This window comes from Anoplolepis gracilipes, chromosome 14 (genome assembly GCF_047496725.1).
Source record: "Anoplolepis gracilipes chromosome 14, ASM4749672v1, whole genome shotgun sequence".
Taxonomy (NCBI): Eukaryota; Metazoa; Arthropoda; class Insecta; order Hymenoptera; family Formicidae; genus Anoplolepis; species Anoplolepis gracilipes.
The window spans coordinates 3,969,185-3,995,852 of record NC_132983.1 but is presented as its reverse complement, the minus strand read 5'-3'; the positions used below and the strand labels follow the sequence as shown (position 1 = coordinate 3,995,852).

The 26,668-nt window shown below is 29.0% G+C and overlaps 1 protein-coding gene and 1 non-coding gene across 3 annotated transcripts; one reads left to right on the top strand and one right to left on the bottom strand.

Moving 5' to 3' along the window:
* Window positions 1–103: 103 nt before the first annotated feature.
* Window positions 104–25,179, bottom strand: LOC140673441 (calcium uptake protein 3, mitochondrial-like). 2 transcript variants are annotated; one of them, XM_072906430.1, is made up of 12 exons: window positions 24,949–25,179; window positions 8,352–8,493; window positions 7,735–7,845; window positions 5,627–5,674; window positions 5,145–5,227; window positions 4,409–4,471; window positions 4,009–4,107; window positions 3,148–3,276; window positions 2,536–2,759; window positions 2,147–2,304; window positions 1,829–1,986; window positions 104–1,626 (listed from the first exon to the last, which is right to left on the bottom strand). In XM_072906430.1, exons 1-12 carry the CDS (start codon window positions 25,159–25,161, stop codon window positions 1,558–1,560), a joined length of 1,497 nt encoding a protein of 498 aa, XP_072762531.1. In that variant the 5' UTR covers window positions 25,162–25,179; the 3' UTR covers window positions 104–1,557. The 2 variants fall into 2 exon arrangements, with proteins under 2 accessions (XP_072762531.1, XP_072762532.1); XM_072906431.1 differs by lacking the exons at window positions 4,009–4,107; window positions 4,409–4,471.
* Trnar-ccu (transfer RNA arginine (anticodon CCU)) lies at window positions 15,031–15,103 on the top strand. Its single transcript has one exon. It is a non-coding gene; the product is annotated as a tRNA-Arg (tRNA).
* Window positions 25,180–26,668: the final 1,489 nt, after the last annotated feature.

Below are 26,668 nucleotides of genomic sequence, written 5' to 3'. Positions count from 1 at the left end.
TTACAACATTATTTTAATTTTATAAAACTTGAAATATCTGAAAAATATTATTTAAAAATATTATATTAAATATTTAATGTCAGTTAATAATAATTAAATGAAATTTATTAATCTATTTAATAATTAAATAATTTATTAATCTTAATAGAGTCATTCAACTGACATGCGACAATGAATCTTATGCAATTATATGTCTCGCGATAATTTGAGACAGTCGGGAAGCTGACTACTGTCTGAATTCTTAGACAGTAATTACACATTTCGCCATTCTGAAACTAACAGGCTTTGTACAGAATCTCTGTGCGTAACGAAATGTTCTGATACCGTATCCGGAATCTACGGAGTGGCACGCCTTTTTTCGTCGGCTTGAGAGTATATCTCATGAGTATACCGGCGCAATCGGTGCGATGACTGATAACGTATAATTACGACAGTACAAACATAAAATCGGATTGTTGTATGTAGGACACACTGTATTTTGTTTAAATTAAAGAGTAAGCGGACGATATCAACTTTATTTTCACGATGTAATTGTCTCTACAACCCTGAGTAATATACTAACTTTGCTTATATTTCGTTTAATTTGAAAACTGTAGAATTAGGTAAAGATTTCTATCGAAAGACAAATAATAGTTCTGTCTTTAAAAATATTGTTGCTAAATTTAAGTGCTTATTCAAGGCTAAAATAAGTTAGTTTTTCGTTATCTTCATTTTTATAGCACAATTTATAACATGCATACAATTTACGTAGTGCTTAAATATTTTAACTTTTGACAATAGATTTGCGCAAAATACATATCCTAGAAATCGTGGATTTTGTGTAAATTATTGAATCCATAAAAATGTTTCTATATTTAGAAAAATAATTACAATTTATTATTAAAAATTTAGAGTTAATTAAAATACAAAAAAGTTCATATTATAATCTGATTTATACTAATTTTAAATGTAATACTGAGATATTTGATAAATTTTATAGAAAATTTTATAGAAAACAGTAAATAATGATCTCTGATTTTATATAAAGAAAAAAACACTGACTCCAGATTTGTTACAAAATATATAGGTATCTACACAAATTGCACGAATTCCAAGTCACCCTACGATATAATACAGTATAAAGAATGACTTCCCTGATCGCTGAGAATCTTTTGTGCGAGGCAGATAGTTACAGAAACACATTTTTTTTTTATCACGAGATTATACAATAATTTAGGAAGATGTTACAATAAAATATTTAACATTAAAGACATTGCAAAAAGATAATTTCTTTCTTTAATATTTAGCTTTTTACTGATTTTTATTAACAGTAAGATCTACTTTATCAGTAGAGAGTCAGACTTATTATCAGTAAGAATAAAATAATTGTTTTATATATTTATATAAATAATTAAATTTAACATTATTATAGATTTAACAGTATGAATAAAAAATTTTCTTATTAAAATAATAATTAGTAAGATAAGCATCTATAAGACAATCCGATATAATAATCAATATTATTATTACATATAATGTCGTTGTTTTTTTCACTTCTTTATATTACACGATTTTCCATTAGGGCGCTTTCATCTCTTGTTTTACGCAAAATTTAAATGCCTCCCAACCCTCGTTACGTTGTTGAGACTACAACAAATCGAGTTATTTGATATTAGCAATTAATATTTTTATATCATCTAAATTGTTCGAAAATACATCCGGTGCCTGAAAAACGGCAACCATTTCTACAGCTTTGATTTCCTACAGCATTTAATTTCAAAAATTATATATATTTCTGTAAGACGTTAATAAGCTTTAAAAAAGAAAGTATAAATCCGTAGTTCCTTACCTTAAAACCTCTATGCAATCGATCTTTCATAATTGCTATAAATTCTTTGTAGGAGAGTTGGCCATCTCCGTCCACATCAAATAGCGCGAAGACTGTATCGATTATGTGAGTTGAAAGCATCGATCCCGTACATATTTTCACGGCCCGTTGGAATTCATCTAAAGATATATTTAAAAAATATTTCAAAACATTTACATTTAAAAAATCAATCTATGTTTAATATAAATAAATATTTCCAATTTCCAACGCATTGCATATTTCACAACAAGTATTTTCAATGTCTTACAATCGGTTTTAATATTTCAATTAATCTTTTACCTTTGGATATAGGATGATCGGCTAATGTGTACATTCGCATCGCTATAGCAAAATCATCTAGAGTGTTCAAAAATTGATAAAAGCGACGGAATTCCTCGAATGTGATACCAATATGCAAGTCTTCTCGATCCAACATTCTGTCCAAGTATTTATCGTATCTGTGAATTTAATTATTTAACTTATTTTATGCAATTTCTAATTTTTAATTAAAAAATACGGTGACAAAGTAATTAAATAGAAAAAATTTTAAATAGCGTTTAGCTCGATTCAGAGCGAAAAACATATATATAACAAATATGTATATTTGTATATATCAAAAATATTCTCTTTACATTGTCTGATAAATTTTTAAAAGTAAACATTAAAATATTTACAATTATTGAACTTACTCGTCAGGTTCGAGGTATGTATATCGTAATAAAATTTTAGCAAAATCCAATTCGTTAATCGTGCTGAGTCCTTTACTAAATTCGTGATATTCCAGTTCTAATATTTCATGCTGCAAGTTCTCCATGAAGCATTTGAAATCTTCGTATCTCAATTCATTTGTACCATCTTTCCCAAAGAAATGTATCATCAATGTAGTATCTACAGCATGACGTCGTTGTAAACCCTATATCATATAATATATTAATTTTCATGTGTTCATCAAGAAACTTTTGTTAATTTAAATAAAGACTATTGATAAACTGATAAATTTATCGAGTTAAAATATTCTTTAAAATGTAATAATTCTCTAATTTATAAATGCACTAAAATCAAATTGTAAAATAATTTATATTTTAGATTGTATATACTATCTTTTTTAAAAATTAAAAAATGTAAATTATCATAAAACAGTCAAATAAAATTGCAAAAAATTAATCGACGTTTTTATAAAGATTATTTTATTATTCACTTTTTAATCTCAATTAATATATTCTAATTTTCTCTCTTTTATTTATTCTATCACGTTTTATCTTAATCGCATATAAAAATAAATAATATTACGATAACGATACCTGTTCGTCATCGATAAATTGGCCTTGAATCTCTTCCGGTGTTTTCTGACGTTCCTGTAATTGTTCCAATTCCTCTTTGGTTTCGCATCCATGGCGACCCCTCCATGCGTGACTAAATATCTTTTCCATCTATATTGAAAATAAAAATATGAGAGAAAGCAATTGCTATTGCAAAGAAAATACGCGATATTATTTAATACATTTAATACAATTACATTTGTTACAATTATATTTAATTACATTTTGTATTAATAAACCTATGCGTATTCTAAAATAATAGGACAAAATATGAGACAGCAATGGTTCAGCATCCAGTTAGTGCATCTGAAATACGTGGTAAATAGTGTTAGTGCAGCGATAAATATATTAGGATAAGTTGTATATTAACATATTTAATGACTCGGCAAGAGATGGATTGTGATTAAATTCACGATGACATGGTGATTATATTTAATCAATGTACACAAAAAGAGTTATTATTTACATATATTTCCAGAAATATATTATTTATATTTTATTTCAGTAATTATGTTAGCAATATTATAATCGATTATTAAATAGATTAACAGTCCAAATGTTCTTTTAATATTATTATTAATTGTTTAAAACATGTAATTTTTCTGTTCGTCAATCTTGTTTATATAAATATTATATAATCTTTCAATTGTTGCACTTATTAAAAAAAAAGAATAAAAATATAAAATATTTAAAAAAACTTTTAACAAATAAAAGATAATACAAATGTAAGATAAAACATTATTGCACAGAGATACCCACAATTAAACAATAATTGTTATATAAGTACATTAATTTTTTAAATACATAATAGATATTGGTTTACCTCTTTGTTTATTGACTTACATAAGAATTTGAGATAATTTCGTTTGATTTAGTCGGACGAGTTTCGCGAAGCTTTGCCTTGCATAGATTCTCTTCACTGGGAGCAATTATGGCACGTAACTAATTTTTCGAAATAAATAAAAAAAGCATTAGTTTAAGAAATATAACGTTAATCATAAAATTATAATAAAATAAAAATATTAACCAAAATTTTAGCAAAAATGTTTGTATAATAAAAAATAATAAACAACAAATAATTTTTTTTTTTTAGTAATAGTAAACAATAATAATTTAAATAATAATATTGTACGTTTATATTATATGATTACTTATTGTGCAAGATATTTTTTTAAAATATATCTGAAATAGTAGAGCGCAAAAATTTTGACACCATCCTGATTGAAGAAATATTAAAACTCACTGCACGTTTTGTTAGCTCGTCGAGATCACGTTCCTTCAGGCTGCCGCCGAGTAAACGACGAATCTGCGAGAACGATAAACACTATTTTATGTAAATCAATCATTAGTATAAAAGTTTCTTATAGTGATTGAAGTTCTTGTAGATAGATCATAAGTGTTCCTTCTGGTCAAACTGGAAATAAGTTTTTATTCAATGAAAATACGTTTTATATTTTTGAGAAACGAAATTTCGAACATTTTAAGATGGAAATCTTCCTCTCCTTTAACATCACAACTTTGGATCTTAAATATATGCTACAGTCATATGTTTATATCAAATATTGTAAAATTTGCACAATTGTAGCAGTAGATTGTAGGTTTACTATCCGCAATTTAGAGTATTAAATAAAACTTTGAACACATAAGTAGAAATAAACAAATAAGAAATAAAAATATTAAATAAATAATATTCATATATTACAAAATATTCATTAAAAATATTTATCAAAAAATAATGTGCATTATTATTATAAAATAATTTTATTTACCAAAACTATATACATTTTATACACAATAATAATTTAATACTTTTAAAAAGAAATTTTTTTTCATTGCTATCAAAATTGTGTAAACTGCAGCGATTTATTTTGCGAGGTGCAATAAGAAAAAAATAATAAACAATTTTTATCAACAACTTTATAGTCTCTACAACAGCAATAAATAAAAACATGCACGTATATACGGTACGACTATCTTACCACGAGAAATTCAGTTTTGTCAACTCTTTCGTTTCCATCGGTGTCGAACATGTTAAAAGCGATTTGGAAACCAGTTTTCGGCTCTACAACAAGATCGATTATCATGGTAAATTTATAGCATTATGTTGAGATACTCAATATTAACAAAGTAATTTTGTAACGCGGAATTTTTATATGAAATACTATTTGAATTTTCTTCTGTGAATAAAAAAAAAAAAAAAAACAAATTTATATACAAATTCTAATACAAAATATGTGAGATAATCCGCATTGCATCTTTATTTACGAATTTTGTTCTGGATTACAATTTTCAGAGCGAATAATAATTTTCACATAAACAAAACGAACGCGACATCTTATTGTTCGCTTTTTCATCTATAACATGTAGTTTGTTGCAACTACACTTGATTTAAGCGTTTTATGCATTTAAATTACACAATTTACCTCATAAATATGTTTACAGCTATCGGCAAGAAACTTACTCGTCAGGATAGATAGAAGAAACAAGTATTCCGTGTAAGAAATAATTCCTGAAAATAGAAGGATTAGCAATTTAAAATTGCGAAGTAATTTAATAAGTTCTTAAAAAATTGTACATCTATTTTAAAATAAATAATCGTATATTTTTTATATGCATTTGTTATAATTTCGACGTTAGTAATTAAAAATATATCGAATTTACTGTTAGATTAAATATTTTTTCCATAACAAATAAATTTAGGTGATATCACACGATTCTGTTTCTATGACTCGTAAATTCTTTCCTAATTTTTTCGAACTCTATTTTATTTTCCAGCTAATCCGTGTTTAAGTATAACGCGATTTATACAGATCTGTAATACCAAACACATTTATGATATCTAGTGTCAAACACAGGACACTACTATCGAAACGTAAGACACGCCTTACAAGATTCCAGATTTTTTAAAGAAAGCTATCGTCTTCGGGAAGGATCAATAATTTAGAATTTAATAGCAAAAGCGAGATCCGTGGACGCACCTAAATTTTGATCTTAAATATATTTTCTTGTGGCGTAGTTTTAACTTTCTCGCATATGTATTGTAACACAAAAGGGCTACTTTACAGATCATAACCACCTCGTAAAATCTCTTGACGATTCTGAAAGCGAAGATATTTAACGGCCAAAAGAAAATTAAGAAAACAGCGGTCGAAAAATCTACTGCTGATGATGTCCTATGCATGTAAATCTGTTATTTCGTTTCTGCTCTAACGTTTCATAAATATTTCTGTCGTCAAAAATATTTGTAGAATTATTAATACAGCAAGCCGACATATAATGATATCATTATTTAAATACATTAGTGATACTTATTATCGTCTTTTTCTAATTTTTTTTTATCAGGTAAAATATAAATTTTAATTTTTAAATTTAGTTTAAGATTTAGTTGTATAAGTTTTATTTCTTAATTACTTATAATAGAAAACGCATCAGAAAGTCGGTTGTTTTATTTTATATCGGTTATTAAAACATTCCATATAATTATTCATTTTTTTCTCGCTTTATTCCTGAAGACAGGCTTACAAAATTATTTAATGAAAAAACCAAGTAACCAATTTTAATTCCTCCAAAATAAACAAATAATTCTGTGAATATTTATCAACAATTCTATGAGTTTATTCATTTTGAATGTTCGAAATGTAGAAAATTGTGATTACGGTATCACGATGATTTTACGAAACAATCGGTGAAGTAACTATGATGAATGATTAACGAATGCCCCGACATTACGTTAACATCGCGCGACGCGGTAGCTCAATAGCTTGCAATTTCCTTAAGCTGTCTTGCGAATGTACGCAGTATTTTTAAAAACGATTCACGGACTCGTTTATCTGCACTCGTGGAATTTCTCCTCGCATGCATACGAAAAAGACGAAGAGAAAAAAAAATAAGAGAGAAAAAAGTAGAGCGTCATACGAAGCCGAGGAACTCGTTATTATTAAAGGAGGTGTGAAACTGGCTACGTCGCCTTCATCGGTCCGTTTGCTGATTATTTGCATTTCCATTAGCGTGACAAACGTGCAATGCACGCATAAAAAGCACGCGGAAACGCATTAAACTAACGATACGATCCTACATCTGCCAACGTTGCGTAGGTGGCGAAAACTTACTTATCGGGCAAGTATGCGCCGGTATAAATACAAGTTGCAAATCGCGATCATGTTGATCGCAATCGATAGCCGTACTTATCACGTGCGTCTCGTCGAATTATTTTTCTCGTCGAATCGCATACTTTGGTAGAAAGCTTCCAGGCATGAATGGTAACACCTGAAGCTTGCAAATTTATCTTGTGAATTTTCTCTTTTAACTATAACTTTGCTTATTGATGCGCGACGTATAAGTCGATTAAAATTTTAAAATAAAAATATCTGATAACATTTTTGATTTTTCTAAGCATATATAAATTTTTAATAAATTAATATGATGAATTGCAGAGATATTTTAAATATTTCCATTCTTACGTACGATTATTATTTATTTTTGCTATAAATGTATGCTAAATACATTCTTATATATTGATAATTACTATATACATCTCATTTCATTTTACAAATATTTGTATTGACTCACCTTTATCTCGTAAATTTCGGAACATGTGTGGGTTTCCATGGTGTAGTGAGGAAGTCGAATTTCTCATCACTTCGAGTTCTTGATCGGTCAACACGCGTCTCTTTAACCTCGCTAAAAATATCATTAGGCACGCTTATGCTGCGTCGAGAAACGTTTATTGAACATAGTAATTAAACACTACATCTTTAATATGAATTCCAGAGCATCAAAAAAATACTACAAATTTTCAGAATTGACATCAGTATTTGCTAACATATAATCAAAGCTTTGTTTTATATACAGTTCAAGTAAAATAAAATAAACTGACACCAAAAATAAATAAAATATTTAAATATTTTTTTTATAGAAAAAAAATATTTCTCCAAAAATATATTAAAATAATGAGAAAGACTATATATACATTATTTTAAAACTCTTTTTTTATTAATAGTATCTAAATATATCTCTTCAGTTTTCATTTTGTATCATTAAAATTAAAATGATGAATTCTATTTCATTATTAATTTTAATCGTTAATTCATTATTATAATTCATTATCATAATTCAGTATTATAATTTGACTACTTAAAATTATTTAAATGCAAAGCATATATTTAAATGTAATGTATGTTACGTACGTCGAGGTTCAGCATCAATGACACTATCAAGAAAATCCTGAGGAGTCATATATAATTGACCATCGTACATCACTGATGCAAACTTTATGAATCTCCTTTCCCTCGTTGTTAATTTTACCGCTTTATGAAAGTCATCTTCTCTCTGCAACAATAAATGTTGCAATGCGTTTTTAATTCTTAAAGAATAAAGAAAAATTTGACAAAAATTTCAATGATCATGTACGATAAATATTCTAATAGATATGTCTTTTATAAGAAACAAAAAATCAATTTTAACGTTTCTAAATAATTTCTAATATTTGATTTAAACAGTAATATTACATTGTTTATACTTTCACATATCATAATCCGAGTTATTTCTAACTTTTATTGGTTAATTTTTATAGCTTTAATTACTTAATTTTTCCGATAATATATATATATAAAAGAAGTAGACAATATTTATGCTTAAGTATATAATCAATATGTTTCAACAAACATGATAACACGCTTGCAAATTTCTCTCAATTACATGCAAGGTGCATACGTCGTATAAATGGAGAATGAGAAATCCGAACGCATAAATTTATACTGACATTTTTCGCAATTCATACTTTCTTTTTATTTAAATTTAAATGAACAGACCATGATCGCAGTTATATGTTAGCAGTGGTGATCAAACAATTTTCTCTAATTACGCGTAATATTTGTTTTAGATTTTTATACTGTTTTATAATAAAATTTCAAACATAATAGGGATATATTGAATAACAAATATTAAATATTAATTTCATAATTTTATGATAAAGTGTCACATCATTTTAAAGTATTCTATTACATTATGTATTATCTTTGAGAATCTCTGCATTAGTTTGAGAATATGATTAGATTCACGATAGAATTATAATTTTTAATGTTAAGCAGATTATCTAATCACGAACAGTGGCGACAAGCCACTGTATATGATACGGATTTTATCTAGACTATTTTCTATCTAAAGCGCATTACGAGAACAGTTAAGCCGATGTAATCTGCATACAGTAATTTAGTTAGATTTAGCGTACACTTTCCATTTAATTTACTTTAAATATTATCGAGTTTATAAAATGTTATAGATGTTACTTATCGAGTTTATCGGTTTAAATAATTTTACACTGTAATCGTTGTAATCCTATTCAGTCGCTGGTTTAATATTTAGTGGCAGATTTTTGTAATAAATAATAATTATTATTTATACTACTATAATTGCGATATATTATTAAATATTAATGGCTGAAATTAAAAATTATGAAAACATTTTAAATTTTACTCAAATGCATATTTAACTATTTTTAAAAAATCGATTTTAACACAATTAGATTAAAAAATAATTTCAAAGTACAATATTTAACATAAAAGGTTCAACAAAAATTGATTATTCTATTATTTTTTTGAATGAATAAATACAGACAGGTTGATTCCTATCAATGCTCGTCGATTCAAATATGAATTAAAACTCGAACAATTCATTGACAAGGCCGATGAGCAGATAAGCGAAATGATCAATATAACATCATGTTAGTTTGCACTTTTAATTCTGTCATTTTTACTTGCACCATGAAACAGCGCGTGTTGTCATTTTGTAACAGTAAGTTAACTTCAAGTTAGTGACAGATACATTTTATGGTGCATTCAAAAATGAAGAAATAAAATAAAGAAACGATAATATCCACGCACTTTTATTCACTGCAGATTCTTAACCATAAATTCGCATAAATGAAAATGTATATCTTTATTATCATCATCATTTTGGTATAAATCTCGCAGTCAACCCACAACAATTATTGATTACAAAATTAAATCGTTTTTAAAAGACGAAAAATAAATGCTAAAAAAAATGCAAAATTTACTCAAATTGATATACAAATTTAATTACAGTAGAAGAAAGTATGATTAAAACAGAAAGTTATTAAAACAGTGTAATTTTTAACTATATTTGTATATTTTATTAAAATTTATCTTTTACTCTGTTAAATATATGTTACACACATGTATGTTTTAGAAATAAAAAAAGAGGAAAAATATTATGCTATACTTTTTTATTTATTTTACAAAACATCAATTTTTGCATCTTTTGAAAGATAATAATATTTTATTGACTAGCACATGTTTTAATATAATCAGCATAAAGAAAAAAAATATTCCAAGTCATATCCTGTTTAAGATTAAAGGAACGGCGTTTGGTCTTAAATCAACAGAAATTAGCTAATGATAGCATGTAATACTCTGTAGATAGACCTATGTACCATGAAATATGACTGAAAAACGATCACGAAAATTACAAGTAGCAAAACAAAGCTTCGACTGCGCGTTCGTCGAGCAAATGCAATTCGAGTCGTGCCGCCCTGCTGAGCGGTGGTGTGTCGCACTGTCTATAATTTAAAGAGAGATTAAATTACAAATAAGCTTCCACGGGTGCCATTCGCGCCTTCTTGTTTTAATAAACGATTAAGAATACCTCGAAGATAGACAGCAAGAAAAGAGAGAGTCCGCTCGGCTGGAACTTCTCGAATTTCCATTTCCCGGCATTTTTTTTTTATTGTTGACTCCTTTTCATCGTCGTGAGCGCACCCCACTTTGTCGGCAAAATTTTTTATTCTTGTGAGTCTTACTCGTTTCGAGTATACTGTAAATGAATCTTCATGAAGAAGCGTTCTTCTCGAAAACAAAAAAAATATTAAGTTCCGTATAATGAAACCAACAGGTATTTTTAAATCTTGTGATCTAAAAATTATGGATAATTTTTATATTCCTATCATCCCCTCTAAATATAAGAAATATATTGGAAAAAATTGTAGAAATTTGACGAAAAACTAAAGCATTTTTAGTCAGCAGTCTTTTTTATAACAGCAAATTCCAGAATTATTTATTTAAGGTAGTCATCGAAAGCGTCGTATATAAATTCGCCTTTACTTTGTTACATATGGAGCTTACATATTGTATGCATAATATATATTACCACGTAAGTTGTAGTTAAGCGCCAAACGGTGTGTTGTCGCGAGGTTCGCTTAACGACGTGAATTTGCGATCTTGTCCGACCAAATTGAATCGTTCAGCCCAGGAAGCATCATATCACGGGGAATTCATTGCTGCTGTGCACCGAGAAGCCATCGGAGCTACCTCGTCTCTCAACGACTTAAATTATCATTACGTCCGCCAGGTAGCCGGCTACCTCGTACACGTTACGCGGCTTTTATTTATTCGCAAATAATAAGCGTATTGTTGACAGTTCAAGCTTCCGTATAAGATGATCTTTTTACAATCATCCGTTGCCAATTCCAATGTCAAATTTCGTTATAAATTCTCGATATCTTAGCATCAAGCGGGAAATATAAGAATTTGCGAATGTATAAATTAGATTTTTGATAAAAAAAAAACGTTAGGGCCTTTTCAGAAAAAAGAGTGGTTAATTGTTAAACTTATGTTAATTTTTCGATATTTGTCGCAAAGTTACATTTGTATGCAAATCGAAATATTATTATTTATTATTATTCTTAATTTTTTAAAAATATATTACGCGATTTCAGATTTCTTTTTCTCTTTTAATGATTTTTATAAACAGTTGTAAATATTTCGGCCACCTCAGAATCCTCGGCAAGTTATGTTTGTCATTCATAGCATTTCCATAAGTGCCACTGTAACCAGATACTCCGCGTGGATCAGATGTCCTTTCGCAAAATTGCCTCTATAAATAAATCACATTTCTCATTGTGATAAAAAAACTATACTACTGACATTTATAATAAATATTACAGCGCTTTTTTGCGCTGATCAAAGCAATTTTATTCTGCAAGTCTCCTAAAAAATTGTCCGGGAAATTATGTTACTTACAATTAGAATTAATTATAATAAAATGTTTATAATATATATATATATATATATATATATATATATATATATATAATTGATACAAATAATTGAAAAAAAATTATTTTAAAACAACTTATAATAGAAAACAATGTAACTTTAATATAGATAATTCTACTTGATTAAGGTCTAGTATCTTTTTCATATCCGGACACGTGTTACAAAACATTTTTAAGAAATGATCCACATAATTGACAAATTTCACGGCTCTTTATTTCGCAATCTCGCAGAGTCTATTTGAAACAGCGACGGGACAAAAACCATCGTTTACGGGACGAGGATGTTTCCACGACCATAAATCGATTTTTTCTCTCCTTTATGGACCTAATACGCGAGACCGACAATTTATGAGGTACCAAGTGCCGTTAAGGTCTCCTCGAGAAGATTCGAGAAACATATCATTTGACCGCCTACTCGTTCCTATAAATTAATGTACGACAGAGTAACAAAATAAATTTTATTGTTCAAAGTATATAAAATTATCACGTGTCTAATGCACTTTGAGAAAGAATATTAGAATTTAAAAGAATTTTATTTCTTAATTATATAGAAAACTAATTTGCAATTTTCTTGAGCTTTTCTCAAGACAATGCATTTATATTCTTGTCAGGTTTTATCAAAGCATCCAATTTTTATTTTACGCATTTATCAATATTTATTAATATTCATGTCATTCAATCTCCGTAATATTAGATTCTTTCTCGCTAGATTAAATAACATAAGCAAAAATGATGGCAAATTCTGCAACATCTCATTAAATCTCATCGCTTGTTATATATCCTAAAACAATTAGTTTCTCGAAGATTACAACTCTTGGCCGGTTAATCGGTGTAGCGTTAATACATTCGAGACCATTATCGATATCCAAAGCAATAGTTGGCAAATGCATCGACGTGTTTTTCCCCGATACGATGACGTTCGTCCTTCTAGCACAGAAATAAGACGCAATGACGAGAGCAAAAAGTGATAGCGTTGATTTAAGTTAAATCGCACTCGATCAATATTCCGAACAGGTGGTGTCCTTTCTTATGTTCACCGTGATGTGAAGGTAACTAACGTCTGTTAAGATACATCTTCGCGTCTACCTGGTCCAGGACCTCGCTGGGTGTTAGGTTGGCATGTTAGCGGTGTCGTGGGTAATGACAGGCGCGGTGAACATTATGCTAAGTGCGAGAGACCCAGGTTCTTTTCGTCCTCTTGGATCTTTTTGCCATCTTTTCTCTTTCTTTCTTTTCCTTTTCGCTCGTTGCCCTCCTCCTGCCAATCAACGGGTACCACGGTGATTAAGGCCCTTTCCATCTAAAGGCCCGTAAAACAGCTCGTCGAACCCTCTTTCCCTTTACCGGTTTCTCACCTCCGAGGATCTCTCCTTTTCGCACTCCTCTTCATCCTTGTCGCTACTTATAGTTTTCAATAAAGAAGCACGCGACGCGCCGCGTTGTAGAAACAATTTCTTCGAAGTTGTTTCGCCTCGTTCTCGACTTAAATCGATAGCAGCGACGATAGGCATCGACGTTGAGAACTCGCGCGAGAACAGGCGCCGGCTGTCGATTTTTGTGTAGATGGGTGTTAAACGGAGGCGTCAGAGTGTGAGAGGAGAAAATGCGGTAGACCTTGAAGTGTGTTATGCTTTTTCTCCGCTCACAATCAGTTCTATACAGCGGGCAGATGATACGCGAGATAAAGTAAGGCGATTTTACAATATCAGCAGCATCCAGATTTAAAATTATTTAAAGATTATAAAAAAAAATTTATCTATATATAAAATAATAATAATAGATATTTCGAGAAGTTATAGATTTGTGATGATCAAAAGATTTGATCAAATATATTTTACTCGTATAATATTAAGAATTTTTATTAATTTATTTACGATTTATTCTGCATTCATATTATTATATACATAATATAAACGTAATAAATTGAAGATATAAAAATCAGCACATAAATGTGAAATAATAACACTTATTTAAGCAATGACCACCTCTGATAAAAAGTAGTCTTAGTAAAGAGAGTATTTAAGAAAAAAATTTAATTAAAAAAACAATAATGAACTATTTCTTCACGTATCAAATACTTTTCTGTACATCTTAAGAATAAATAATAATTGTATTATAAAAAAAAAACCAAAATAAATAAAAAAACACACATAGATAATGTATATCATTCATGCAACGATAAATACTTAATTAATATCAATATCAATTTTAGTTATTTCTGTAATAAACTATTATTTCACACTTTCTTACACTTATCATGCAACTATGATATTACCAATACTTCTAATCTGAATACTTATAATCTACAAATTTGTAAAGTTCAATTTCACTAATGAGTTGCTTAAGCGTAAGCGATGAAATGTTTGAGCGTAGGCGATAATTAGTTAGCGAATCGGCAGTCGTGCGTAAAATATATATACGCATGCATTCATATTTTATATCCATAAATGCATTTACATGCATAAAATCAAGATTAGATTGCACAAATATATCTAAGCGTTTGCATCATATCGAAAAGTGTATCTCTCTCTCTCTCTCCCTTGCAATCTTTAAAAAATTTTATATTTTTTAAATATTTTAAATATTTTTGTATGTAATTTTGTAAATAATATTAAAATGCAATTATATATAAAATAATACATATTATTTTTTATATTTTAATTCGTATGCTTTTTAAAAATATATCTAGTCGAGATCTGAAAATAATATCCCATTTATCCCACGCTCAATACTATTTTCATTGATACTAAAAGTCATCATTGTGAATCGCATGCTAAGGGTGGTTAAATATAACTGCCCCTGTGGCCTAATGGATAAGGCATCGGTCTCCTAAACCGGGGATTGTGGGTTCGAGTCCCACCAGGGGTAAAAAATTTTTACTTTTTGCATTATTAACCATCCTTAAACCATAAATGTTACATCAATAGAAACACTGACATATGTTTCTCGTTATTTGATTAAAAATTTATGTACTATATCATAGCAGAAAAAAAAACTTATTTCTATATTTATAAAAAAAATAACGAAGAAGTACGTATCTACATGTTTATGTAATTAATAAAATTTTTTTTAATACCGATTTGTTGTAATAATTGCATCATCATTTGTCATTATTTTCGTACAAAAATATACGACGTTCGTATATACACGAATAATGCAAAATATTAGTTTGTCACAATAAATCTCCTCTTAAAATAGCTTAAAACTGAAGCTAAGATTATTCCAAAGATTGGAAAAATTTAATGTGTTAAATATAAAAACTATAATGTAAGTCGAAATCTGGTAAAACGCTTGTTCACTTTTTGATGGACATGAATCGATTCCTGCGTATCTTTCGTATATCTGTCGCAAGGATTCGAAAAAGAGAGAGTCCATTTAATAATAGACACGAGGTTGCAGTTTATTGCTTCTATTCGAAATATTCAAATCAAATTAATAGCCGCATAAATATACTGGGTGGTCCGAATGATTCTAAAAAGAGTATCTTGGATTAGTCGGTCACGAAAACATTTTGAAGGGTTGTTCGTGGACTTGAATTTCGGTCTCACGATAAAATCGATCCTTTCAATTCACGGAAGAGGGTAGTAGTTATATTATCGGTCCTGAAGAGATCTCAATGTCCGAAGAGACTTGTAGTGGTCTACTTTATTGGATATTCGATGGAGAGATCGGTAGAAATTTCCCTTCCTCAATATATGTCACAGATTAAATGCCGTGTATCATTCTAAACTTGATATTTTTCTTGCTTGAATGAAATTAGGAAACATATCTAAGAAATGTATATTTTACTTAATTTAGTAGGAAAATTTAAAACTTCGTATGATACTAACACTTACCTATAATTTAAAAAAACTAGAAAATTTTTCTAATATTATTTTATAAGCAAAATTAAAACATGTGTTACATTATTCAAGAGCGAATAATCTTTCCTTTTTCTCATCCTTGTTTTTTCCTTTACATAAATTATCGCGTATATTATATCTTTCTGCAAATCGCGCGAACGCGTTCTAGTTTTGCCGCGTTTGGCACCAATTTGGCACACGACGGAATTATCGTTTGTCCCTCGTTTATCACAATCATTTTCTCTCTATTTCCGGAATCATGTTAAGGCGCTACCCGCATCGATAGCCGAGATCATTCGTCTCTCTCATCTGCACGAGAGAGAGAGAGAGAGCTGCGCGTCGAATCTTCAATCCGACACGGAGGCACGCCGAGAAAATAAACGGCACGGTCTCGAATCTCGTGCGAATAACGCGATAACGATTGCCGGGTTCGCGCGATACCACAAGAAGAAGAAGGTGGGTCACGTGATTTGTGGTCGTGCGAGAGAGGATCTCGTCGTAGGGGAGAGACGTTGGGACGCGCCGGTTATGTGTTGCATACTGATGCACTAGTGTGTGCAGTCAGATCCATATCTGCGTACAAGCTATGTACTACAAGTCTGGTTGTGCCAAGCGGATCGGACACACCATCGATTTCTTAAAGGAAATAAACCTGTTTCTCGTCCTAGAGAGGGACATTTTCTCCGGTAATTCGGCAAGTTCTGTCTTTCTACGTTGATAAATGCATTAAAATGCCGAACACATATTCGACATTATCAAAATGTGGAATAATTTACAACATCTAAAAACGTCATAGAAAGAATCTCTACTTAAATCTGCGACAAAAATTCTTAATAAAGAATTAATCTTACGTTAATAGAGATTATATATGTATGTTTACTATTCTTTAAATTTTTACTAAATTTTCATTAAATAAATTGAAAAGATTCTTTCAAAATAAAATTCTTTTATTTAAAATAAAAAAAATATACCATTAAAATTTTATTTGTAAAATCTTAATTTAAAAATGTACTAAAAATAAATAAATACAAATATAAGTAATTTAAATTAAAAATAAGAAAACAAAAATAGCAATTTATTCTAATCATTTATATGCAAATTATATTTCTAAATTATTGTATTAATGTAATATGACTTAAAATAAGTATATATATATATATATATCTTTTATAATATAAATAATTTAGTCTTTTTAATATGTTGTAAAGTTTAAAGATTTTTAGGATATAGAGAGTTATCTCGTATTTTTGCGAGTGTAGAAAAATCTTATGATCATCCGGGAGCGTTGCCAGGTTGCGTGTTACGTGCAAACTACCCTGAAATTATCGCGCGGCGCTCTGTGATTAACCGATTCGGTGTTTTTCTCGTGGCCGTGTGTTTCGCCCACGTCCTTTTCAACCTTTGAACCAGTCTTAACCGCCCATGCTCAAAATGATTGACAGTGAACAAATTATTGGGTTCTTTTACAAAATATGAATACAATAAGAATTTATTTCTTTCTCATATCGTTAAGCTCTTTTGTCTTTCAATATAGATTATGATTAAACAGTACTAAAAGATAGAAAAATAGTATATAATTAATTTCACGTATAAAACATATATAAGTGAAAGAATTCACATTATTATAATACTACAAAGTGTAAAGTCCTAATTTTTCAATTCTGTCTTTAATAAATTATAAAGAAATACGTTGCAAATATATTGATAAAAAATTCGTATAATTAAAATTTAAAAATCTTATCTCTGTAATATTAAATTATAATAATAAAAAATATTCATTATAATACAACACATTCATTATACACACAAACGACTTGTTGATGTGAAATTTGCATAACACAAATATTGGCAGCAGAATTTACAGAATCTATGATTATCTCAACAAATTACGTTTCATCGTACATAGTCCTAAAACAAGGTCTGTCGATCGCCAAAATCGTTATTTATTGCTTGCTATAGCGCGCACTTAGTGTATCGTCGTACATATGTGTAAACCAAAAGTGATAAAAAAAAAAAAAAAAAAAAAAAGAATGAAAGAGCGCGAAAGATTCTCGCCTGGCCGACGGCGGTTCTTAAATCATAATCCCCTCAAAATATTCAATTACACCGGCATTGTTTCGTCGTTGATGCATAGCGCGGTAACACGCGACGTGCACCGGCTCCACCTTTGCACGCATCCACTTACGTGAGATACAAAGTACGTGTGATAGCCGTCGATGTGTGCGTGAGCACCGGGATACCCCACACCCGGTGAAACATCGCCCACACTGCTATTGGGCCATTAGCCAAATAATGAGTACCTAACGCGTCACGTCCCACGCGCTAATTTCATGGTGGTTTAGGAAGCGTTAATTAATTTAGACGAATCACCCTGCGCATTCATTAGCATTAACTCATCGCCATGATGATGGTCGACGTGGGTCACGTTGTAGCGTGCGATTCGATGTGCCTTCCGACGACGACGAGTCTTGGTGTACACTCGTCATCGATGCGGTAGGTATCGATTGTATCGTAAAGAGATAGCTTGTCACGTAAGAAGACAATAGCATATTTCGTTTGTATGTTTATCAGGTGAATCATATACAGTATAGTTAGAAAAAGACAAAACATGTTTAAAAATTTTTAGAAATTCAGGAAATCTAGAAATAAAATTATAATCTAATACAAATATATAATTATATATAATATTCTATTTAATTCTTTATTTAATGAAAAGTCTTTCATTTACTAAATGTTCGTACTAAATATTTGTATGTTTTGAAATTTTATAAAATTTAAAATAGCAAAATCATAAATTTTATAATATCAATTTAAAATGTCAAAATCACACATTTATAGACATACATATATCAAAATCACTATCTAAGAAAAGATATATCAAGGAATATATATACATATAATTCAAGTAAAAGTCTGAGCACGTCTCAATTGAAAATATCTTTGATTAACGTGTTGCTGCAGGTAGCTTGATACGCGACGTGTGCGAATTGATTATGAACGTGAAAAACGATCGAATACATAAAGTCCATTCACGCCTACGTTGACCCACGTCTACCCACGCGACTGATACTATCATGCTAATCAGACCATATTCACGTGTTACCGTGTCGGCGTTCTTATCCCATATCATATCGCCAGATTATCATTTAGTATCGCATTGTGCACGCTCAAGAGTGATAGCGAAATGTTTTAGCCAAGCTGTCTGCAACGAGTGGATTTGCAAAAGTGTAAAAATTTATTTTCTATTTACAAATTGTGAACAGTCATATTAGAAGGTAGAATTAACGGAGAGAGCGAGTGTAGATTAAACAAAAAAAAAATATAAATAATAATTGATATTTAATATACTATACATTTTTTTATAAGTATATGTATAAAATTATAATGTGTATGCAATTCTAAATTAATCTTAATTTTAACAAATTAAAAAAGAAAAGAATTATAAGAATTAGATCTAGTAGCAACTTTCACATTTTTATGAAAATTTTATTTATCCTATAAATATATATTTTTTTTAGATGATATGACTGAAAGCTCTTCACACACGTGTTAATTATTTTTCCTGTTCTCGACTTCCCTCAAGGGATCGACAAGCTGACCGGTATCGGATAGCATCATATTGGACGCAACATGTGCACACACGTGCGCGTCCTGACGATTCTTCGAGGTTCTTAATCGTGTAGCGTCGAAGCTCCGATCTGATTTATCGTTATCGTTGATAATACCTACGAAGGTGTATACGCGGCCGATCCATCACTCTTTCGCGTTCGAATTATTCGAGATACATGAACGACGATGTTGCCGCGCCCGCGCACGTAGGAAGGGAGAAAGATTGCATAAATGTGTATAGGTAAACATTGATATGAATAATGGCGCGTAACTTTTACAGAGCAATCTTAAAAATGAGTGTGTAATGAATGCTTATAAGGCAAAGATGAATCGCTTGTACATATACTACATACATATATTAGTTTGTTGAAAGAATGAAATTTTGGAAATTTATTTGTACTTTTAAAATAAAAAATTCAGCACTTTTAATAAAAAATAATAAATTTAAGGAGTCATATTTTATGTTTAATGTTAAATTTATCAAAGTTTCATACATTTTGTATATTATTATACAAATAAATTGTATCGTAAATAGTTGGAAATATTGTAAAAATTTATCAATTATATAAAATATAAAAATTCAATTACTAAATCAAATAAAATATTGTTTTATTCAATCTCAAATAGATTTTATCTTAATAAAATCTTTGTATATTTATACAAATTCGGATTTATAGAATTATTCAATGTTAGAATTTTTCTTAAACAAAAAATTGCTTCTAATAATAAGTTTTTAAAACAATTAATAAATATATTAAAAGTGGTGGCAATCTTTAGAAACGTATTCCATAAATCAAATCATAAAATTCACTTTTTTTTAAACGAATAAAACATACATTATTTATATTCTAATAAATAAATCCAATGATCCAATTAGTGTAAGGTACATCGATCATAAAAAGGGTTGATCCAATTACGGACTAATATTCGGACATGTAAATCTTTTTCATTGAAAAAAAAAGTATTCTGATTGGAGGCATACTATATGCCCTGATGTTCCCACATATATGTCTCCTGCAGGAGTCCTCTTATAATGAATCTTGATTCAAGAGGACTCGTGAATATTGTCGATAGGAACATCTCGATGGAAAGTAATAATAGAAGAAGATCAGGTCCATTAGTTACCGCAAACCGCTAGTCAAACAAGCTCGTGCATACGTAATGCACGGTGATAACGTCATGTCGTATCTTATAATAATGCGTGATGTATTGAGTGACGTGTTTCTCACGTTTATAAGACAGAATATTTATTTCTCGACAGAAATTTTAATAATTCGCTTTGAGCTATGTACGTTAAATTGCACTGAAATGCGTTTTGGTTGCCTACTGTTTTAATTTTCTAATTTAATTGAAAAATGCAAGTACATTTTATTTTAACGTATTTATAAATTTAACTAAATAAATATTCTTTCTCTATATATTCAGTAAATTAAAAATTTTTATGCATTAAAGAATGTAACAAAAAGCCACGGTTAATGTATTCATATTAATATCTTGCTTCATTATTTTGTATGGTGCTTCACATGCCTAATAAATATATGGTGATACAATGTTTACATCCGCATTTCTGATGCCAATCGTTCTTTTTACATTGCACAACCAGCCTACGTACTTGAATGAAGGTAAGAGAAACAATAGATACCGTAATAAAAAGCGAAATTATAAAAAAAGAATTTTTGAAAAAAACCCTGAATCTCAATAAATAATTCCATAAAACTTCCCTGATTTTTCCAGATACAAAAGAAATTCCTAAATATTCCCGGTTTTCCATGTTTTTCCAGAGAGTAGGTAACCTGCATTTAGATGAAATTAAGATACTGTTATGTTTACGTAATTCTCATGTATCGTTATATGTTTTAATGCCTTTATATCGCGAGAAATAATTTAGATAAGCATCTCGCATAAATTGTGTGCAGACGTGCGGCACTTCACGTAGCAAGATACTCTGGCAGTCCTGCCTACGTCCTATTCTCGCCGAATTCTTGGCAGCGGTACGGTCAAAGAATATCTTTGAAACTCTCGTACAAGTCAGAGAGATGATGGGATGTTGAGCGTGTCATAAACTTGATTATCAGATGTGCATACCACAAAAGTATCCATGTACGAATAATTATACGCTTCGTATTTTTATATAAAAAAATATCGATATACATAATTTTGTAATTTCTTTTTTAAAAAGAAGCGAGTTGCAAAGAAGAGAAGGAAATGTAAAATTTCTCCGCATTCCCGGCTATTCTTTTCAAAAGAATAATAAAAGCATCACAATAAAGCATTCTAATAATTATGATTTTTCAAAATAATAATATTAATAATTATAAAATTATTTAATATTATACATTATTAATATTAAACTCGTTTTTAGAAAATATCCAATTATAATTCAATTCTTATAATTATATAATATTTTTAAATATCTAGTTCATAATATTTTGATAATTTGCAAAAACATTTCCTAGCAATATTATGCAATTTGAATTCAAGTTTAATGTTACCAAATTAAGTTGTACATTAATTTTACATTAAAAAATAATCTAAATCTAACTATATCAACTTTCAAAAAATATATTTTGCTAATATTTTTAAATAGTATATCATATAACTGCGTGCTAATCATATTCCAAGCGCGTAAAACTTTTGGTATATCTCGTCAAACTACCTCATAAATAACATGAAACTGCCAAACATTCAATCTAACTTTCCCATGCTTCTCATGCGGTAATTGATGGATACATGTGCTGCAAGGTGCGGAAAGGAAGCAATTTAGAGATACAACGCATTCTCAAATTAGGGTGTCTCGTGGTAAAGGACCGTATGCATCTGCATTTGCGAGCACAGCTTGTGAACACAAACTGTGGCGCAAAACACCAGTCATTTATCTATCTCGTTTTATAAAAGAAAGAAAGGGAAAGAGAATGTCTTTAAAAAAAAAAGATATCCGGCATGTTCTCGAAAAAACTCGCATGATCGATGAAACACGTATGTTAACGTCTAACTTGTAAGTGATGATACGGTAATTAAGAAATTTCCCATTCCAAAAACCTTTCATAATATTAATAAACCATAATTGAAGGCTCGACATTAGGCTAATGATATGCGCCATATTAAAAAAATTAAAAGGTGGAAAAAATAATGCAAACTGACCAATAAATAATTATGAAAATTTTATATAATATTAAGATTTAGAATATTAATAGAAATCAATAGGCATTATTTGAAATAATTTCTTAAAATTAAAATTTTTCATTAAAAAAAAAATTATCCAACTTATACATCTAATTATACCATAAGAATCACATATTAAAAATTGCCGCGAATATATATACATATAATATATAATACGATTAATTTTATTTTAATTTTAATTTTTTTATAACATTAATTTATTAGCAAAATAAAAATTATTATCTGAGACGCTGAGACATACAATAAATATTTTTATTATTTACATAAAAATTTAATGCACTTTTTCTAAATATATAGTGTTGTTTAAAGGATGCTGCGTAAAAAAAGATCTAAACATAATTTTACGGCCTAATCCTCTACGTCCCTGATCCACCTATAGTCGACTGTTTGGGAGAATCCTGGGATTCTCAGGCTGTAATAGAGACGTTGAAAGATCAGCCCTGGTTAAACCAGAGTCATATCAACTATGTGATCGTTCGGAGGGCGTGGCGCCGGTACACTTGAAGATCGTTTGACACAAAAGCTGATCCGCTTCCTCCGCGGGCTATGTTATTAAGTTAACATACCTACACGTTCGGTCTCTCACGACCGAAGATCGACCGAGATCAATCGCGAGCACCTTCATCGCCGACGTGCCCAAAAACTCCTTTTAAAACGCACCGAAAAATTTGCTCTTTCTCTCTCTTACTTTCTCATATCTTATTCGCCTGCGGATGATTTGTTATCATCAATAATATCGAAGAATATTTTAAATAATTTAAAAATATATGCACACACATACAATGAGATGCACTAGTTATCAACATTCTGATAAAAGAAAAAATAAATGAGAGAGATTTAGAATTACATATTTAAAAAAAAAAAAAACCTTTATACATATATGTATAATATGAATATGACTGACTCATGTATTATATATTTTTTTAAGATTAAAAAATTTAATTTTTCTTCTTCTGTATGATATTCGTATTATTTTTTTTTCAATTATTAACCGGAGTATTACATAAGTATAAATATTACGAAAAAAATTCGGTTTATTGTCATTCTGTGTAAAAAAAACGTAATCGTACAATACAATTTTGAAATAATTTTTTAGAAATTGTTTCCAAGTATGCTAAGTACAATTAATTATGTTCTTAAAAATATTTCGCCATTTCAAATATTTAAATAAAAACTTGCCAAATCATGATGAATACAAAATAATTTATTTTGTTTAAAATTGGACTTAAAATACTGTTAATTTTTTTCCTACACGATTTTGTTTGTAAGTTGCACTGTAAAAATGTAGTAATAAAAGTGACTCATTCCAAAGTATTTTTAAAATAACTATTCTAAAATAATAATTTTTATAATTATTTAAAATTGAAGCTAAAAATACAATTTTTTATATTTTATTTTATTTTTAAAATAAAATAAATGTATATACGTTCTTTGCATTTAAAAAAAAAGTTAAAACTGTGACAAAAAGAATACATCTATTATTAATTGTTACAATTATTGCTCCTACAATAATTTATCATTTTATACAAAATTGTATATATTTAAAAAATCCAGATGATATTAAATAATTTTAATTATAAATTGAAACATATACAATATTGATTGAGTGCAGCAGTAAAATTGTCTATATATTTGTATATTTATTAAAAATTTTCTATATTTTGTTAATATTTATTCTGTTTATTTAAACCGAAAAAATAAATTTTTTCTATAGATATACCAATTTTATAAAAAGCAAAATGAATTATAAGTGCTCTCTAGTGCAGCTTACACTACATAATACCGTTCATTCACGCGCACGTGGGTGTCCAGTCCACGTGGCTGTCATGATTTGCCGGTCAACTTCGCGCCACTGCTCGAGTCTGAACATTGTCGTAATTGACAGAATCGATTACATGTAACAGATACGGCCCATTTTCACGTCAATTATATTGCGTTAATTTTTATAACTTTTGTCGACAACAATTACGACAATCTTGCTCAGGCCCTTACGATGACGCGGGATGTTATTATATTACATTAGACCAACTCAGCTAGCTGCGTCGTAAAATCGTAATGTATATATATGTATATACATACCTTGCGAGGTTTCAAGGCATGCACCACTTTTGGTCGTAGTAGATACTGCTGCGCAAACAGGAACCCGATGGAAGCGGTAACCAGTAGCTCGGCACCTTTCCGGAATCTCTTGAAGTCACTGTCAACACGCCATGATGTGTACACTCGCGTGATACTGCGTAAATATCGCGCGTACGATGAAATGCGTCGCGATACACAGCCTGCCGTCGCCATTTTCAATACACTAGCGCTCGGCTCGGCGCATGCTTCGAGACGTCACATTCTGGTGACGTCACGTCGAACGTCGAGCCTCTTCCCTCTTTTACTATTCACCTCTTTCTTCTATTAATGCTGTTGCTAAATTTTTAAACCTGGGGAACAAACACGATGTCTCGATTTTAGATCTTTTCTATTATATTTATAATGAAATAAATACTTAATACTTTTCCATAGTTTAATTATAATTTTTCCAAAGAAATAGTGTAATTTTTTTTAGTATAATTTTTAAGATCAATTTAATTTTTTCTATTGTGGTGCGTATTGCATTGAATTAATGTTAAGCTGTGTTTGTCATTCCATATCAATGACAAGCAAACGTTGGGATTGCGAACAGAGACAAATCGTGACGTATTTAATTCGTATATAAGCCATAATTAAAATATCTTAATAATTTTAATAATAGTGCTTTTACCATGTCTTCATGAAAGTGAGTGATATTTTCTTGATTCTGTATCAGTTTTATTTTCTGATTTCTTTCCATTTCCAATTTTGAGATTCTATAACAAGATAAAAAATAAAATAGATAATTTATTCTATTATATATTGTGCAAAATGTATGTTATATTACTATCGTTTCTAATTATATTTAAATTAATTGTTTGATGATATAATTATCATATTGTAATGATGTATAGAGTACCTTAGATATTTAATTTATTGTTAATTTATAGATTCTCTCTTTAACTAATTTAGTGTTTATTTATTTTTGTATAATACAAATCTTAAACAAAATTGTTTATTTTTAATATAACTGTTTATTTTTAATTGTTAATATAATATTACTTTGTCTCTATTAAACCTTAAATTATAATTGTACAAAAAGCAAACTTTTTTCTAGAGAATTCAATTACTAATTTTAATAGTTTTAATAAAATTTAATATTAAATAATAATATAAAAATCAAGTCTAAAATTTATCAAGTAGTTTGTCATTAAAATTTACAGATACAAAATATAAAGATTTACAAGTTATTATCTATATAAGCTATATTAGAGAGAATACATTTAATTTGAATTATTATCTCTTTTATTTTAAGATGTAGTGAATTTCATAAATGCATGTTTAATCTTGAAAATCTAAATGTAAAATATTGGAATAATTAATTAATTAAACATACCTGCTATTGTAGTAAATTTTCATTGTTTAAGATGTCATCAAATGAACAATTTGATCCAAAAAAGGAATAATATTAGTATCTTAAAAGAAGGACCACAAACTTGTCGAAGAATCCAAAGCAATTTATACCTGTCCCTGCAACACTGTTATAATATGAGTATCATATATGCAAGTTTAATGAAAAATTAATAATTCATCTAAAACATTATAATTAAAATTAAATGCAGGAATTTTAAAACATTGTTAAAATATATTTTTTTGTTTTTTGATATGCTATTATTTATATTTTCATGTTTTTATTTATTTATTGAATTATTGTGTATATTAAATTATAAATTGATCCTAG

Excerpts from the sequence above, each read along its gene's own strand:
- LOC140673441 (XM_072906430.1), bottom strand. The coding sequence starts at position 25,161 with ATGGCGACGGCAGGCTGTGTATCGCGACGCATTTCATCGTACGCGCGA. Across the intron at positions 7,846-8,351 it reads CATTGATGCTGAACCTCGAC|CGAGGTTAAAGAGACGCGTG; the intron begins GTACGTAACATA and ends TGATATTTTTAG. Across the intron at positions 2,305-2,535 it reads ACATACCTCGAACCTGACGA|ATACGATAAATACTTGGACA; the intron begins GTAAGTTCAATA and ends TTAAATTCACAG.